Source organism: Salvia hispanica, chromosome 6 (genome assembly GCF_029641045.1).
Source record: "Salvia hispanica isolate PSC_SH4W2 chromosome 6, Shi_PSC_v1, whole genome shotgun sequence".
In the NCBI taxonomy this organism is placed as follows: domain Eukaryota; kingdom Viridiplantae; phylum Streptophyta; class Magnoliopsida; order Lamiales; family Lamiaceae; genus Salvia; species Salvia hispanica.
In genome coordinates, this window is record NC_142697.1 from 46,810,671 (window position 1) to 46,829,515 (window position 18,845).

At 37.8% G+C, this 18,845-nt stretch overlaps 4 protein-coding genes and 1 pseudogene across 7 annotated transcripts; all 5 read left to right on the top strand.

Annotated features, from left to right (window-relative positions):
• The window catches only part of LOC148924020 (uncharacterized), a 75,857-nt pseudogene that overhangs the window by 37,751 nt on the left and 19,261 nt on the right, over positions 1–18,845 (top strand).
• LOC148924022 (F-box protein CPR1-like) lies at positions 2,365–3,716 on the top strand. The gene has a single exon (XM_089060658.1). It carries the CDS (start codon positions 2,428–2,430, stop codon positions 3,529–3,531), a length of 1,104 nt encoding a protein of 367 aa, XP_088916784.1. The 5' UTR covers positions 2,365–2,427; the 3' UTR covers positions 3,532–3,716.
• On the top strand, positions 4,716–6,543 carry LOC148924023 (uncharacterized). Its single transcript, XM_089060782.1, has 2 exons — positions 4,716–4,844; positions 5,044–6,543. Exons 1-2 carry the CDS (start codon positions 4,779–4,781, stop codon positions 6,541–6,543), a joined length of 1,566 nt encoding a protein of 521 aa, XP_088916908.1. The 5' UTR covers positions 4,716–4,778.
• On the top strand, positions 6,374–9,688 carry LOC148924024 (DNA mismatch repair protein MSH1, mitochondrial-like). Of its 4 annotated transcripts, none has more exons than XR_016132599.1 (9): positions 6,374–6,503; positions 6,585–6,682; positions 7,105–7,180; positions 7,311–7,430; positions 7,772–7,819; positions 7,982–8,046; positions 8,545–8,630; positions 8,904–9,107; positions 9,577–9,681. XR_016132599.1 is itself a non-coding variant. In XM_089060661.1 (9 exons), exons 2-8 carry the CDS (start codon positions 6,594–6,596, stop codon positions 9,047–9,049), a joined length of 630 nt encoding a protein of 209 aa, XP_088916787.1. In that variant the 5' UTR covers positions 6,374–6,503; positions 6,585–6,593; the 3' UTR covers positions 9,050–9,094; positions 9,577–9,688. The 4 variants fall into 4 exon arrangements, 3 of the variants coding, with proteins under 3 accessions (XP_088916787.1, XP_088916786.1, XP_088916785.1); XM_089060661.1 differs by having other exon boundaries at positions 8,904–9,094; positions 9,577–9,688; XM_089060660.1 differs by having other exon boundaries at positions 8,904–9,068; positions 9,577–9,688.
• LOC148924025 (DNA mismatch repair protein MSH1, mitochondrial-like) lies at positions 9,402–15,305 on the top strand. Its single transcript, XM_089060783.1, has 14 exons — positions 9,402–9,410; positions 9,519–9,686; positions 9,766–9,871; positions 10,269–10,344; positions 10,567–10,625; positions 11,335–11,402; positions 11,495–11,668; positions 11,778–11,984; positions 12,434–12,690; positions 12,778–12,921; positions 13,346–13,403; positions 13,572–13,871; positions 14,073–14,786; positions 14,891–15,305. Exons 1-14 carry the CDS (start codon positions 9,402–9,404, stop codon positions 15,116–15,118), a joined length of 2,568 nt encoding a protein of 855 aa, XP_088916909.1. The 3' UTR covers positions 15,119–15,305.

The window sequence follows — 18,845 nt, forward strand, 5'->3', positions numbered from 1 at the left end:
ATTGGTCAGGTGGCATACCGTTTGAAGTTGCCGGAGGGTAGTAGAATCCATGATGTATTCCATGAAAGCCTGTTGCGGCCGTTTGTTGAAGGATCGCGACGTGAGATGCCGGACTTTCCCGTGGTTTTTGCCAAGAGGGCATTCCATTGCCCGCCCGACCAAGCTGTTACAGCGAAGAGTAGTGTGGTGCGAATGGAGGAGGGTCAGTTGCAATGGAGTGATGATGGAGGGGCATCCCCGACTTGGGAGCTGATGTCTTTGATTGAGAAGCATTTTCCGGATTTCCTTGTGGACAAGGAGTTGCTTAACGAGGAGGGAGTTGATATGGAGATAACTACAACTCCGATCAAGGAGACCACGACGGCCGAACCCACAACAGAGGCAGAGGCCGAGGGACCACGAACAGAGGAGGTGGCAGCAGAGTTTACGACAACAGAGGAAGAAGGAAGACCATCTGAGGTTTGGAACGTGAATGAGCGACCCCGGAGACAGCCGAAGCCGGTGGTGAGATATGAAGACTTCGTCTCACGTTGAGGGGGCAGAGGATGCTTTATTTTTTGCTTAGTTTAATAGTTGTTATTTTCGGATGTTATTTTGCGTTTTGGACTGATTTAATTAAATATTTGAGTCGAGCCCAATAAGCTCCTTTCCGGGTTTTCTTGGTGATTCTTTCCCAGATCGCAAAAGAGAGTCGAATCATCTAGGGTCCTTAGAATATAAAAGGGAGTGTTTTATGAATTGATTAAACAAGAAATAACATATTTTTCCCAGTTTTTTCGTTCCCTTTATTTTTCGCAAACCCTAGTTTGGAGCTGATCCCGGGGAAAGCCCGAGATGTCCACTTTACAAACCCTCAGTCGATCTCTCGTCGACGTCGAAACCGTGTTAAGGGACTCTACCCTTAACAGCATGGGTGGTTGTGGTGGCGGTGTTGGCCACGTTGTCTGTTGTTGAAGGTGGTTTGTGGTGGTGGTGCATTCGGAACAACACTAAGTACTGCGACACGGGAATTTCCTCGTTGTAGACATTGAGATGAAGTCAACTGGTTTTAGTATATGGAAATGCTTGTCTTTTTGTTAGACATTAGACAATGTTTAAGGAACATAAATAGCCATGATTTACTTGAAACCTTAGACAAAAATGTAGATTAATATTATGAACTAGAACGAGATAACATTCTCAAACACAAAACTCTCTAGTGAGAAAAAGCTAGGAGTGAAAATCATAGCATAAGTAGAGTAATGCTCTCTAGCTACATCCTTACACATATCGACGGGTTGAATAGTTTTTGTCTTGTTGGAATAGTTCTTCTCATGCAGCAACATCAAAATGTCTCCATTTTTGAAAGCTTTGATGGGATGAGAAAATGGCAATTTAATCGGATCAAAATAAATTGTACTAAACCTATATTTTATAGTCCAAGATTCTTCGAATTAGTACTTCGTTACCCGGATGACAATTTCATCGCCAACCCATATGCAATAGCTAAAACAAAGGCAGTCCCTTAAAACAGACAACTCTAACTCCAACCATCATAGGAGGAGCGGTGTATATTATTTAATTTTTTGATTGAATTTGGCTTGAAATGAGCTATATATTGGCTTTAATTTGAGCATAATATTTTATTCATAGTAATTGTTCCCTAGTTGGTTTTTTTAGTTTTTATTGGGATTGTGATTTTTATTCAAAGTTTTTAAAGATCGTAGTTGTTCCACGTCCACTATTTATTTATTTATTTATTTTTGTCTAAATCCTAGCAATTACTCCTTCTGTCCCGATCTATGTGGAGAATTTTTGTTCTAATATGAGATGTTGTTTAGTACTCTCTCCGTCTCATTCAAGATGACATATTTCCTTTTTACTTTGTCCCAACCAAGATAACACATTACTTTAAATAGAAACATCTTTGTTTCTATTTTATTCTCTCTTTCTTATTTTACTCTCTCTTCTTAACACACAAAATATAACTGTATAAAATTCCGTGCCGCCCAAGAAAGGGGTCATCTTCCTTGGGACGGAAAGAGTATTATTTTTATAAGTTAAGTCGAGATGGTAAAGTAAGAGAGATAAAGAAAGTAGAGAAAATGACGTTTCTATTATTAGAAATATATAATTTTGATTATAAATTTCAAAAAGGAAAATGATTCATTTAGAGTAAAACATATGAGTGGTTATTAAATTAGAATATGAAGAGTATGATTTCCAAATTCTTCTGGTTTATCAACAATTAAAATTTTTTAGTGAACTTAATTTTTACGACCTGAATTAGAAAAAATATCCCTGAAAAAATATAAAAAATGGAAAATATAAAAGTAACTCCTCATTTTCCAATAAAAATTAATATAAATACATCAGTCTCCAATTTAGCCCCAATTCTCAGCCGTTGCCTCTTTTCTTCTTCTTTCTTCTCAGTGATTCAGTCCATCAATGGAGCGTGATTTCTTCCAATATCTACCATCAGAACTCACCACCGACATCCTCTCCCGCCTGCCCTTCCGAAGCCTCGTAATCAGCAAGTCCGTTTGCAAACCATGGCTCAATTTAATCGATTCCGACGATTTCCGCAAATCCGAAATCAAAACCCCTCCCGCCCTAGTCCTCTTGACAGAGAAGGCGAGGGGTTCAACTTGGTGCTCGATTTTCGAATTTGAAGACGAAGATGCGGAGAAGAGCCATGATTTTCGCCACATTCCGCTCATGGATTTGGAAATCCCTCACGGAAACAGAGCAACAACGGAAGGTATCACTGCTAATGGATTACTTCTTCTCTACTCAATATCAACTAAAGGTATTCCTGTTTACATATGCAATCTGATAACTCGTGAATATACGGAGCTCTGTTTGCCCGCGGACTACATCCCGGGTCATTTCTTGAGTTTTGGATTCGGTGTGAGCAAAATAAGTGGGCAATGTAAGGTCGTCTGCAACAATGACTGCACCGACTCTCATCATGTATACACCCTCGGAACAGGAACTTGGAGGCGTGTTGAAGGCGGGGCTGCTTCTGGTTTCACATGTCATGGTCAAAGCGTTGAATATAATGGCAACATTCACTGGAGAGCATTTGATGTGAGTGGTGACATGTCGATTTGTGGTTTTGATGTTGAAACGGAATGTTTTAGACTCTTCTCAATTCCTCCCGTGGAAGACGGTGGATATCTAAATGGGTATTATTGTGTTTTAAGGGATTGTCTGTGTTATTATTACACGGTTGATTATGAGATTAGGATCTGGATGATGAAGAAATACCTAGTCGAGGATTCTTGGACCTTGGAGTACAAGTTGAGTACTATGGTTTTTGATATTAATATGGATTATGTGTATGTTCATCCGATTAAACATTTTAAGGACGGTGATATTTTGATGTTGCTGGACGATGATGATCTCGTCTACTACTCCAACAAGACAAGAACGTTTCAACAAGTCGGTATGTTTAGGGATGGATATGTGCGTTGCCTTAGCGCCCTGACTTTCACTCCTAGCCGTTTCTCACTCAAGAATTTCGGATTCAAGAATGTGATCTCGTTTTAGTCCAGGTTCTAATGTTTGTCTGTTGTCCAGTGTTTCATGTAATGTTCGGGTTCTAAGGTTTCTTTGTCTTGTAGTGTTCGTGTTTGGTCTTATCGTGTCCATCTTGACATAAACCATCGTAGATGCATCTGTAATGTGTTACTAGTGTTTGTCATCAAATTCGAATGCCTCTTTTATTTGGACTATTAATGTTTTTTTTATTAAACTTTGTTTATTGCCCTCTTCGTTGACCTCGTCACTGAAGACAGCCAGACTCTCGTAGTCCACCTTCGGGAATCACGGAAACATGAACTTCATTGATGTTGTTGACGTTAGAGGCGTAGTGAGGTGATTATAGTACCATATGACAATTACATTCGATGATCAATAAACTGCAAATAAAGCAGTCCAAACACTTCCTTTATATGTGAAAGTTTTTCCCCTTTTTCTTTTTCTCCCAAGTGAGAAACACTGTAACTTTCTTCTACTTCAAGATAGAACACAAAATAGCAAGAAAGATACAAGATGATTACATATGTCAGATAATTAAGAAGCCGCAACATCTCCATAAAATATGGGAACAACATTGGAAAAATAAGCTATGTGAGGGCTTTGAGATTGCATTCTTAATCTCTTACTGGATTATTTATCATGGTAGGGATAACAGGGAATGGAGGGTGGCATTTTAGTGTTGAGGGTTTGAGATGATTGAATCAATTTGCTGAAGCTGCTTTCAGATAATTATAGTCTTGAAAGAACACAAAGATCTTTTGTTAATTGATTGCAAATTTTACAATGGTAGCAGGATGTTGGAGCACAAATTGTTTTTAGCTATACTCCAAAATTTCAATTTCGTAAACTACATCCCAATTGAAAATTTGATTGCTGTTTACACAAAACAGAACATTAAAAACTTGGACCAGTAATTGGTGGATGCATTTCCTGCTGTATTTGATGATTTGTTACAGTATTTTTTTGAGATTTTTATGTGATTGCAGTTTATTGATCATCGAATGTAATTGTCGTACTCGTATGGCTTTCTTACAATCTAAACTATTTTGTGTTTTACATTGGATAAGAACAAAGTTACAGCGGCGCCAAAGTGTGTCATTGAAGTACAGCACGCCCTGCTGTGTTTATACGCACAGCAGAGGGATCTGTGCCCATCGATGTGTTCAAAGATTGGCAACATCTTGATGTTGTGAGGGGAACGAATTGATGGTTCTGAAGATATCGATATTGGCGGTACTTAATTTATTAATTTCTACATGATCTTCACTACATTCCGCTCAAAGATTTCAATATCCCTCGTGCATGCTCAGAATCAACGGAAGGTATTGCTGCTAATGGATTGCTTCTTCTGTTGACAATGTTGTCAAAATTGCAATTGATTGTGAGAAGCCAATGAAGGAAATAGATGGTGTTGATTCCTTCTTTTACATTGATAGTTCAAAGTTATTTTATGAATTGGATTATTTGGGCGTGACCAATATACAGCTCCCGAATTATGTAGTGGATGATACTATCTTGCAGGGTGGGCCCCTACATATTCAACAGGTTTCGAATGATGCAACGAGCTTCCTTGTTCTACACGGTGATGCTCGCACAATACCACCGGGCAATCCATTTCCAAGCCAAGCCTTGACTTATGGCCTCTCCGAAACTGAGGTTAATAGAATCAGCCAGAGTTTTTTGGGATTCAAAACATATGTAGAAGGAGTTATTGATGGGTTCTACTCTCATCCCCAACTTCTTCTTCACCGTGACCATTTCTGGTGTTTGCTGATCCAACCAATGACTACTCAAGAGGGTACAAGAGATCAACTTGAGAAACATAGATACATTTGGATATTCTGCAGCAATCAATGCGTTAGAGGGAAGACGTTAAGAGGTCATGTGACGGTTCATGTAGCCCAAATTTCTAAATATGCAGTTGGGATCATTGTGGTGGAATTTGAAGGTGGTGATTATCACACCAGCTATGACTTGAGCAAGAATATGAACTCTTGGATGATTTCTAATCCCGAACCCACCTTTATTGCAATGACTGCAACCTCCTGCAGAGAATGCGACATGGAATTTGCCTCCTTAAGGCTGGTTTCTGGACATACCAAGAGTATATCTGAGAAAGTGATGAAGGTGTCTAGTGTGGAATTTCTGCATGATTCTCGGAGGATGGAATCCCTCACTAAGTTTTCGAGGGTTGTGAATCCCTTGTTTGTTAATGTGGTTGTTTCTCATTGTGACGTATCCAAGCAGGATGAGTCAGAGGACGTTGCTGGGTGCTTAATGAAACTGGTTAGAAGTGTTGTAAGTTCCCTCAAGTTCAAATCTATCGTAGAGGATTATGATAATTCTGATTACTTAGGAAGTGCTATTGCATTTCGTGGGAGTAAGTTATTTCGTGGGAATGATGGAGATTTCGTTCCAAATACATTAATTATTAAAAAAAAGGCGCCCGAATTTAGTGACCTAGATGTGAACATCGATGATGTCGAGAGGTTTAGGGTTGAAAATGGAATGAAAGACCATAGGTGTGATGATGCATGGCTTAAAAATTGTGGCGGTGGAGGTCCAATTGCACTAGCTAAATTTCTTGATGGTGAAATCTATGAATCGGTTTGGGAGGCGTCTTTATCCACAATCGGTGGTGACTTAGATGAAAGAGCATGTTGTCACTCAATTGGGCTACTGCATGGAGTTTTGATTCATGAAGTCCTTATTCATGATTTGGATGAGATTAGAAATACAGTTATCCATGGAGATGGTTGCAATTTAGTCGAGGAGGGTAGCAGGATTGCTGTTGCAGCAGACATTTTTTGTTGGAAGATAGTTGCGTTCACATTGGAAATACAGTCAACTATACCACTGTCCCTGTTCACATTTTTTGCTTCAAAGAGAGAAAGCATTATACAAAAACTTCAAAGAAGCTTAAAGAATCGAAAATTTCATTGGAAGATAAAGATTATGCTCATATTATCTGGTGGAAGGAGGTTAGATATATCTCCGCTTCTCCTAGTTTGCCATATATAATTCAATCAGCAAGTTTGATTGTATTGTGTTTCTTGTCTCAGAAACTGGAAATGTGCAGAAAGCCTTCTTCTGTTCAACTGGTCAAGCGGTTGGCATTTACTAATTTGCTGGGTGTTGATAGTACCTTAAAGAATGGAAGGTACACGTCTCTCTATGTCTGCTGGAATTGCCTGATGCCTCATTCTTTTACTTATTAATCCTCTTGTGCTCATTGAAAGAATTAAAATTATAATGTGACATTCTGTGAAGCAGAGAATTTTAAGGTCTCAATGTGCTATTTTCACAACTCTTCTCCTTTTTCTATACTCAACTGTATGTGGAATATGAATTTTCTTTTCATGCATTTGTATCATAGTGCTCATCAATCCTTTGAAGATGTAATCAAATATGGGCTTTCTCATGTTGAAACAGAAACATAGACTAATTATCCCTTGATTGTTGCATTTACTATTCTGTCCTACTGTTGCAGTTCAGTGTTAGGAATGAATATTAATTTTTAGAACAACTATCTTGACACAACTGACATTAAATTTGGTAATTTCTTTCTTGATTATATTGTAGCCTCAAAGAAGGAAATCTTAATTGCGAAATGTTGCAGTTCAAGTCAAAATTTCCGCGTGAAGTTTTACTCTGCAGGGTATGTCTATATGGTTTTCCTTAATCTTCTTTTGTACTTTGTTTCGCATCTTCATCTCTCAATTTGGTACCATGCTTCGCTAACACAGATTTTTGTGATCCACTCTCACCACTTTTTGTCTCTATTCAAGGTCGGAGATTTTTATGAGGCTATCGGTATTGATGCTTGCATCCTAGTAGAATATGCTGGATTGAATCCTTTTGGTGGTTTACGTTCAGACAGCATACCTAGGGCAGGTTGCCCCGTGGTGGTATGTGGTTTCCCATGTGTAATTTTAACTCTTTTTAGGGCACACAAAGCCTTTGTCTGCTGTGCTACTATTTTATATCATTTTTATTTAAAAGTGGATACAGTGTTATCAGGGAAAAGTCTTTTTATTCCACTTCACATTTTATGTTACTATTTAATTGTTTAATTAACTCAACTATATTTTTTCATTCTATGTGCTGGGACTATTTTATCTTCTGCTATCTATCATATACTCCTATTGTCTACTGGTGTAGGAAAATTTTGTTGAAATTCTTTGCTCTATCACAACTACTTAAATCATTACTTGAAAATTTGTGACACTGCTCGTAATTATTCCTGCAGAATTTACGACAGACTTTGGATGATCTGACCCGTAATGGTTTTTCTGTTGTAAGTACAATGCCCTGAATTAGTTGCTTTGGTCTCGAATTGTAATTAATATATGTTACACAACTTTGTGTATCAAGTGGAAGGAGAAAATAATAACTTCTGATTGATTGGTTTCAGAGTTGATTTATAGATTTTTTTTCTTGGTTTGTTATTCATTTGTAGTGCATAGTGGAGGAAGTTCAGGGTCCAACTCATGCCCGGACACGCAAAAGTCGTTTTATATCCGGGTAATTTACCTAAAAACTTGATTGTGAATTTAATTTTCCTCTCAAGGGTTGCTCTGACTTTGAGTTAGACTGGAGGACACTGTCCTGATTGTATGATTCCATATTTTTATAGAAATTTGGCGAATCTCAACGAATAGAACCACAATGAGATAACTGATGAGAACCACTTTGATGAAGATGTTTTTATCCGTACTTATCTATAAAAAAAAACTACTCATCCTATTTTATGCTGCTATGCAACAACTGTGACACATATATGGGTGGCTATAGTTTCATAATTAATTGACACATCAACAAGAGAGTGTTCCTCATAATTGATTTGATATATCTGCTGATTATAAGCTCGTGATTTTTTTTAGTTTGTTAGTATTGTTTAGCTTATGTATCTAACTCTTATCAGGCGTGCATTTTGATAATTTCTTAATAAGTTCATCAGACATTTTTTCATATCCTTCATTGCACGTCCAGTACATGTCCTAACTCCGTGTGTGCTTTCAGGCATGCACATCCTGGTAGTCCTTATGTGTTTGGGCTTGTTGAAGACAATCACGATCTGGATTTTCCTGACCCTATGCCTGTAGTAGGTAAAAGCCAATTGGATCTTGTGAAGGACCTTCTTTTAATGCATGTTGATGAATTCTCTTTTTGGCTCAATCCATATTCTCACTATTTCTGGAGAATCACTTATCATTCAAAGATGAACTAAGTTGCCAATGTTCTATAAATGACAGGAAATACTCTTGGCTAATTGATTTAGTTGGAACACGTTCCGAACGATAATCTCGTTGATGCATAACTGTTTTCAAATTCCATCACTTATATTCCTTTTCACTAGAAATGTTTTTTTTCGGTTCTAGGGATATCTCGCTCAGCTAAGGGATATTGTATGCTTTCGGTGCTTGAGACAATGAAGACTTATTCTGTTGAGGATAATCTAACAGAAGAAGCATTGGTTGCCAAACTTCGTACTTGTCGGTGCCATCACTTGTTCCTCCACACATAATTGAGGAACAGTTCTTCAGGTTTATAATATGACGTGTCATCATCGGTATGGTAGAAGGGTACTGCTATTTGTTGATTGAGATATTGAACTATTTGTATCCGTCATAGCTGTCTAAAGTTAAATAAGTTTGCTTCGAAAACGACACTGTTTAAGTTATTCAAGAAACAGTTAGATGGTTGTTTTGAACTCCCAAAACTATATTTTGTAAAAGGTAGGGTGGGTTATGATGTTTTACTCTAATATAGCTTATTTTGTTGTCTGGTGTATCTCTTCTGATGCCACAGATGGGTTTCCTTGAAATGGCTTATACGTAACTTACCTTCATGCTGTGGAATAGGGTGTGGCTACATAAATGGCTATTGTCACTTTTGTGTCTTAGTGACTTGATTAAATATTTGTGCGTCTTGATGAAGGATGTAGTTTATACCCTTTTGAGAAGGGAGAAAATAGAAGATTGTGACGGAATTAGGTTGATTCTTTTGATGGCTTCTTCTTCATATATTTTTACCACCAATGTCACTGTATAGGTACTTGTCGCTGGGGAGAGTTTGGTGAAGGTGGACTTTTATGGGGTGAATGTAATGCTAGGCAATTTGAGTGGTTTAACGTTGATCCAGTTAACGAGCTCTTATACAAGGTCTCAGTTTGAGCATTACTTATTTATTTATGTGCCCTCTTGTATTATTTGTATATGACATTAGCTTGAACTTATTCAGGTTAAAGAGCTCTATGGCCTTGAAGATAATATAACATTCAGAAATGTTACGGTTGCCCCAGAAAATAGGCCAAGTCCTTTGTACCTTGGGACAGCCACACAAATTGGTAATACAAACTTTCTATCTCTCTTACTTTACCAATTTTGCATTAAAACCCGCGTCATTTCAAAAGTTCCTATTTTTAGGAAACGGGGGGAGTATAATTTTAATGGCACGGTATCTGCTCCATTTTCTTGAACCCAATTTTAACTATTGATTGTTGCTACTGATTAGATTAATTTGGAAGTCTATGTCAGTCATCCTGATAGTATAGGAAAACATAGAATGGAACATAATATTTCCTTTAAATAGGTGACGGTGTAAAAAAATTGCATCTGTAGGGCATTTGTTGTTGAAAATGTAACAGACAGCAATTTGGTGCTTTCAGTTCACTTAATGTATTTAAGGGAATATATGCCTGGATATGTAGTAAATGATTTTTTTTCTGCACCACATCTTGTCAGGTGCTATTCCAACTGAAGGAATTCCCTGTTTACTGAGGGTTCTACTTCCACCAAGTTGTGTTGGCCTACCTATCATGTGAGTGGGAAGTTGATTATGGATCTAGTTCACATTACATAGCAAATTTTATTAGTCCATCATTAGTATCAGCAAACACCCCATTTCCACGTCCATTCTTTCTGTATATTATAAAAGGTTACTTCAAAGAAAGATATCGATATATTCACTATGTCGAGATTTTTGTTTAATATGATTTTGACTCTCATCATGGATGCATATCCTACACTTGTTCTTCTATAGGTATATCAGGGATCTTCTTTTGAACCCTCCTGCCTATGAGATTGCATCAAAAGTACAAGGTCAGTTATTATAAACTAAATATTTATTTCCAGTAGCATTTACATATGGTGGCTGCTGCTACATTTGCTTCAAGACAATAGTATTAGAATTTGTTGTACTAAATTCTGTTTCTATTCAGCAGTTAAACATATCATTCATCCAGGTTGTGTTGTTTCAATAATTAGTTCAGTGTTCAGGTTACGACCACTATGACTAACAATAATAGGTGATCATGGGCCAAAAGTGAAAGAAAATAAGTTGACCTGCAGTTTTCTAACATGCAGAAGTTTACTCACGTCCTATTGAATATGCAGAATTTAACTTTACTTTTCTGAGATACATAGCCCCCTTTTCAAGATTTTTTTGATCAATTTAGAACCTGAGTGATTGCAACTATCAATATTAAAACTAAAATTCGTGTATTCGAATACTTTGTTTAAAAATAATTTTTTAATAAATTCGTTATGGATTTTAATATATGATTAGAAAGAAATTTTCATTGAAATAACATAAAAATAACTTTAACTTTTTTTATTAGTACGATAAAAACTGGCAATTTGTTTGCCTATATCAAACTAACATGGTCAAAGGTAATGTGCTTATGCTCGAGAGAAGAGTCGATCACCGACTCTTTCCATAGCTGGCCTTGTGTCTTGGCATTTTTAAATGTGATTGTTACTTGCGTCATAATTTTTCTGATTCTTGCTCTACATTTTTTCTCTCCTACAGAAGCTTGTAAATTGATGAGCAACATTACATGCTCCATTCCTGAATTTACATGTGTTCCCTCTGCCAAGGTTGGTTGAACATTGTACTTTATAGTTGCCGAATTATTTTTTCCGTTCACTATTGAATTTCTAAATGGTCAAATGACAAACTCTATCTGCAGCTGGTGAAGTTGCTTGAGTTGAGAGAGACCAATCATATTGAGTTTTGCAAGATAAAAAATGTTCTTGATGACACAATACAACTGTATTCAAATTCTGAGCTTAGAGAGATTCTAAAGTTGTTAATGGATCCTACATGGGTAGCAACTGGACTCAAAGTTGAATTAGAGACATTAGTGAGTGCCTTTTCTTTTTTGTTGTGAATCACTTATGATTACTACTTTGTCAGTTTGCTTACCATTTTTTTCATATGGAAACTTTACACTATGTTTTTTTTCGTTCCAGGTGAGTGAATGTAGATCAGTTTCTTCTAGAATTGGTGAAATTATCTCATTAGATGGCGAAAGTGACCAAAAGATAACCTCATCTTCCACAATTCCAAATGAGTTTTTTGAAGATATGGAGTCTTCCTGGAAAGGTCGTGTCAAGAGGATCCATTTAGAAGAAGAATATGCTGAAGTAGATGAAGCTGCCAAGGCCCTATCAGTTGCTGTAAGACTGAGCTCTTTTAGATTATGTGATCATTATATACATTCGATAGCAGTAACCACTTCATCGAGCCTATGACTCAGACACTTAAAAATAATCCAATAGGCAGGACACAGTAATTTGTATGATTGGGGACATGTAGGATTGAAAATTATGATTGTTAAGATATGATTAATAATTGAACAAATAAATTTTGTAACATTAGTCCTTTGATGCAAGAAAAATTGTGGTCTGTGGATTGCATGAGGAGGATAACTAAACGAAGATAAACAGAAAGTTGACCTGAATGGCTGAATCTATGAAAATATTAAGAAGCGATCTTCTCTTTCGAGATTACCACAATGCTATCTGAACAGTAGTATCTTTCTTTATATTGAATAGTGCAACTGTGTATAGATAGTAATCATGAACTTCAAAGTTGTATGCTAATTAGTATGCTCTATGCATCCTAGATTAAAGAAGACTTCATCCCTATAATTTCAAGAATCAAAGCAGTGATGGCTCCTCTTGGTGGACCAAAAGGAGAGATACTATATGCTCGTGAGCATGAAGCTGTCTGGTTCAAGGGAAAACGTTTTGCTCCAATTGTACACTCCGATTCCCAATTAGAAGAAAAAATCAAACAGCTCAGACCTGCCTTAGATTCCAAAGGCAAAAAAGTTGGTGAAGAATGGTTTACCACAATAAAGGTGGAGGATGCATTGACAAGGTAACCTTTGTCATCCATGAAGATAATTTCTATAATTTCATTAATATTTCCTCCACTTTACTTCACGATTACCTGTTTTTGCATCAGATATCATGAGGCTGGTGACAAGGCAAAAAGAAAAGTTTTAGAACTTTTACGAGAATTATCTGTTGAACTACAAACAAAGATCAATGTGCTAGTTTTTGCATCAATGTTGCTTGTCATTGCAAAGGCACTATTTGGCCATGTCAGGTTTGTTTTTTCCTTCTTTCAGACTTGACAGCTGAATATTCCTTCAAAATCCCATCTATTAGGAATCTCTTTTCTAGCTATTATGTTCTTTTATTTCTGGTGATTCATTCTCCGAAGAAAACTGGGAATATAACTTTTTGAACATATTGGTATTAGAATGGGATTGCTTATCCATCAAACTGATGACGGCTATTACAGCTTGGTACCAATATATGCTGCATGTCACTCTTTTATTATTTATTCAACAACATAAAGAGAAGCGTGCCATGGTAGATATGCTCGAACAACCTCTTTTGCTAGATCTGGGGACTAGAGTCGATCATTCTCAGTTACATATGTTTCTCCTTAATGTTAACTCTTTTTATTTTATAGTTAATTCCATTTTCGCATGCACGCTGTCTGAATATTTGCCGTTTTTATTCAGTGAAGGAAGAAGGAGAAAATGGGTTTTTCCTACTCTCACTCATCACCACAAATCTGAGGTAGTCTACTGAAGCACCGTCATCTCATGCCTGGTTATGATTTCTTGCTGTTTGACTCATAGAGCTTGTTCGTAGGTTGAGATCTACATTTGATGCGTCTCAAATATGCTAACGGTTCTCCTAGATATTCAGTAATTCTGATTGTATTTTAAATTCGGATGCATGCAGGATACAGGAATGCTACATGGAGCTGAAGGGATGAAGTTCGTCGGATTATCCCCTTATTGGTTTGATGCAGCTCAAGGTGGTGCTGTGCGGAATACTTTTGATATGAAGTCATTGTTTCTATTAACAGGACCTAATGGGGGTGGGAAATCAAGTCTGCTAAGATCGATTTGTGCCGCTGCTCTACTTGGAATATGTGGACTGATGATCCCAGCTGAATCTGCTATTATTCCTCATTTCGATGCCATTATGCTTCATATGAAATCCTACGACAGTCCTGCAGATGGAAAGAGCTCGTTTCAGGTGAGACTTGCTCAATTTGTTTACTCGACTTTTGCTAAATTTTGCATTTTATGATGGAAATATATACATGTAGACTATTAGTGCTTGAACCTACAATCTGAATATGCCGATAGATGGGCTAATGTTTGAGTTGGGGATGTAGGAGTTCTTGCATATTCAAGTATTTATAATTTCAATTTGTATGTAATATGATTTTTTCAGGTTGAGATGTCGGAGATTCGATCTATTATTACTAGAGCCACTTCAAAGAGCCTCGTACTTATTGATGAAATATGTCGAGGTACTGAAACAGCGAAAGGTACATGTATTGCCGGTGGTGTCATTGAAACTCTTGATGCAGTTAGTTGTTTGGGTATCGTGTCCACCCACCTTCACGGAATATTTGATCTACCACTGAAAACAAAAAATGTCGTGTTCAAAGCTATGGGAGCGGAACATGTCAATAACCAAACCATGCCCACATGGAAATTAATTGATGGGGTCTGTAGAGAGAGTCTTGCATTTGAAACAGCTCAAAGAGAAGGAGTTCCTAGTGAATTAATCGAGAGAGCCAAGGAATTATACGCTGCAGTTTATGCAAAAGACTCTTTAAGAAGAGACGAACGGTTCTCTGCTTCGGCCGTTGTTGAAGCATCTAACATGGTGACGAGTAGACCAAGTCATCCTGAAATGGAAATTTCTCCATCGGTGAAATCTGTGAGATCTGCTGAGACTTTGAGTGTGGAAGTAGAGAAAGCCGTGATTAGCATATGTGAGGAGAGTTTAATGGAGCTGTACAAGAAGCATCATCTCTTGGAGCCTTCACCATTGAGATGTGTCTTGATTGGCGCTAAGGAACAGCCGCCTCCGTCCACCATTGGTGCTTCGAGCGTTTATATCATGCTTAGACCCGACAGAAAGCTCTACGTCGGAGAGGTAATTTTTATGCCAATGCTTTCTTATGAGCAGAACATATAGTTTCATGTGGTCCATTCCAAAGTGACACGAGTTTGCTTGATTTTTGTCTTTTCATTTATCAGACAGATGACCTTCAAGGTCGGATCCGTACTCATCGTTCCAAGGAGGGAATGCAGAAGGCGTCGTTTCTCTACATGTTGGTAGCAGGGAAGAGCGTGGCCTGTCAAATAGAGACGCTTCTGATCAACCAACTCCCGGCACAAGGTTTTCAGATAACTAATTTAGCTGACGGAAAACATCGAAACTTTGGCACTAGTAATGTGTTAGGAAGCGAGATGATGATCAGATGATATTTGTTGAGACTGGAAATTGATGTCTAGAAAATGTAAATACAACTATTTACTACGAAAGGTAGATAGAGTTGCAGCAATTTTGGATCCATTTCAGCTGCTTCACTCGGATTATTTTGGTAAAACTGGTAAGCTACGTTTGTCACAACACTTTTCAATATGTGGTACAACGTTTGTCTTCAATTAATTTTCCAGAGGTTTTCTGTTTTTTATTTGTATATATGCTAATTATTGATTTGTGCACTGCAACACTTTTCAAATGTATGATCAAAATTTATGTTTCTTTTTGTTTACCATATAATTCATGTAAAAACTTTCATAAAAGAAATAAATTACAGGAACAGTTAATTTGATGGGTAACAGAACAACGATAATAATTCCATAAAAGAACAACGATCGTTTCTTACAGTACCATAAATAAAAAGAAATACCAAACAGGAACAATTGATTTGTAGGATTGACGAGTGATTTTTGGCCATAATCATGTGCATAGAGTTGGAAAGTTAGAAGATGAAGTTTGTTTTTGAAAATATAGTGAAATTTGGAAATTTTATATAAGAGAGAAAAGGAAATATAATTTCAGGGCTAAAAATGTTCGTTGGAAAGAAATATAAACAAACTACAATTATATGCAAAACGTTCTCCTGACACCTACAGGGCCACGATTTTGAGATTGATCTGTACATCTTGGCAATCCATGGACCAGATGTTGTCTTAGGATTGCAGTGGCTCCGGACCTTGGGTGATGTGACACACAATGATAAGACGTGTTTTGTGCATCGGTTACGGGTCAGTTTGATGGGCTTAAACGGATAATATGCTCAACCAAGTTGCTTAGTGTGCAGGAAAGGGGTAGAATTGCGTGGAAGAAGTGCTGAAGGAAAACTATGTGGAATAGAAGTAAATTGATGTAAACTGATGAACATAGCTAGAGCAAGGAGGATACGACAAGTTCTGGGAGCTGCCCATTCTTAAGGGGAAAAAATGTGAAAACACGAAGGAAGTATCCCTAGGGATTGAAGCCAAACCGTCCTATAAATAGAGGAAGAAACATGATAAAAAATGTCTCCACTCCAGTTCTGCAATCTTAGGATAGAGTTCGAAGGTTTCAAGGAGAAGTCCATTATGAAGGAGTAGGAGATCACCATGCGAGTTGTTGTCGAGCCATCTTAGCTAGCTTATCAGTCCTACAACTCTTAGGAGCGAGGAACATTTTACATTCAATCTTGTTTTGCTTTCAATTTTTGATCCTGCTGATGTTTAGGATCTGAGAATTTCTAGTTAACCTAGCTTACTTTTGATTGTTTGTGTTGAATCTTTGGATCTTGTTTCACATGCTAATCTAGTTAAAGTTTTTTTTTTTGTTGTTGTTGGGTTACGACATAACGTTTACCTTTACTTCGCTCATGCTTGGATGCTTTTGGCGGTTGATTTGTATCTGTTTGTGTTAGATCTATAGTTTTCCCGGTGATTGCGCATGAGTTACGAGTTCAGATTCTCAAAATATGCTTGATTCACCATTCTGTAATGGTCTGTTAGTTATGTAGATCCTTAGTTTACGAGTTTAACTCTTGTGCTTATATTTAAAATTTGCAGTTTGGTTTCATTTTGATTTTGTGTTCATCAGTGGAGGTTTAGTTTCTTGTTAATAGAATCGTAGAGAAGAAGATGTCAGGAGAACGTTTTGCATATAATTCTGGGTTGCTTTATGCTGTTTGTACATGCATGCAAATTTCAGCTTTTCAGCATCATGTCGGTTAGTTAGGATTATTGTCCCCTATCACCCTTTTCATTGTCTAGGCTAAGTTAGAAGGTTCCGTCTCACGTCCGAAGCTCAGGTGTTGGTAAGTTACTTAGTCATACCGAAACCCTTATTTGCATTTTCTTTGCCAAAGTTGGTGGAACAACTGACCAGTTTAGATAGGAATCATGTTTGCTCACTTAACCCACAAATTTGTGCGGCGATAATCAACCCTTCCAAAATGTCTTCACAAGTGTACTGCGTCTTATCCATCTTCGCGGGATCGATCCTTACTCTCTTATACTAAGTAGTAATTGGGTTAAAGTTTTGATAAGGTTTAGACAAGTGCCCAACGACAAGACTAGGTCTAGGTGTCCTCCTGACAGTTGAATTCATCTGTATGTATGCACACGTAGCGCATAAATCATGAGCACTAGTCATAAAACCATTTTGACTATCACACTACTATTCCAAACTCACGGTCCAGTTTAATTGGAAAGATTTGACGATGCGTTTGGCGGGAGACACAGCACAGCCATGACAAATCTCTTTAAACACCCTCACAACATTGATCTAGGCCAACAACCAGCTTGAGATATATGAGCTGCTCTGCATACATGACACGACCCAAGTGGTCATAGAAAAGGCCATCGAGTTCCCACCCAGACTGCCACCCCAAATAGTTGATACACTACAAGCTCATGTGGCCATATTCAAGGATCCGACGGCTCTTCCACCAGAATGCCACAGGGACCACTAGATTCACTTGTTACCTGGTTCAAAACAAGTGAACGTAAGGCCATACCGTTATCCATACTTCCAGAAAGCAGAGATAGAAAAGCAGGTTCAAGAGATGCTCTCACATGGTATTATTCAGCCCAACGTTAGTCCCTTCTCGTCTCTCATTTTCTTGGTAAAAGGGATGGACCTTTAGATTTTGCATTGATTACCGGACTCTAAATGCAGCTACGACACCAGACCATTTCCCGATTCCAATGGCAGATGAGCTATTTGACAAATTAGGAGCCGCAAGTTATTTCTCAAAGTTAGACCTGTGCTCGGGTATCAAATACGGATGCATAACGAGGATGTGTTTAGAACGCACATTAGCCATTACGAATTTTTGGTCATTGCCATTTAGTCTTACAAACTCACCCTCCACATTCCAATCAGCCATGAATACAATTTTTTCGGCCTTTCCTATGCAAATTCATTATCATTTTCTTTGATGATATCTTTATTTACAGCTCATCCGCCGAGGAGCATGTCCACCATCTCGCCGAGGTATTTACAATTCTTTCGACGCACTTGTTCTTTGTCAAATTGGCAAAATGTTTATTTTGTAGAATAATCATCGACTACCTCGGGCAAATAATCATGGAGGGTGGTCTCAAGGTCTTTTTATCGTAAATAAAGGCCATGACCGACTAACCGGTGCCATCCACAACCAAGCAACTTTGCGGATTTCTATGACTGACTGGTTACTTTGAGATACTCACTCATTTTTAACTATTTATTATCATTTTTCTAAAACGAGGAATAAAAATGAAATAGCCCTATTTTTTGTGGACGGAGAGAGTATTATTAAAAATCATGCCATAATCGTCGCTCCTTTGACATATTTATTGAAAAAAGATTCTTTTGAATGACGGCAACAACCGTTAGTTGTGAAGAATTGGAGAAATCTATGTTGAGCGCGCCGGTCCTGCGCCTACCCAAATTTGCGAAAACATTTTATGTTGAGACCGACACTTTTGACGCTGGCATCAGCGCTGTGCTCTTCCAAGATTACCATCTGATAGCTTTCTTCAGCAAGAAACTGGGACCGAGACGTCGTGTAGCATTTTGATAGACCTCGAGATTGTCTGACGTCAGGATTGATGGGCACTCGTTCAAAGTATGGAGAAAGAAAAAGATAAACCCTAGTTGAGGTTCTAGGGGTGGCGTTTAACGCCGATACTATGAATGAGAACCGTTAATTAGTTT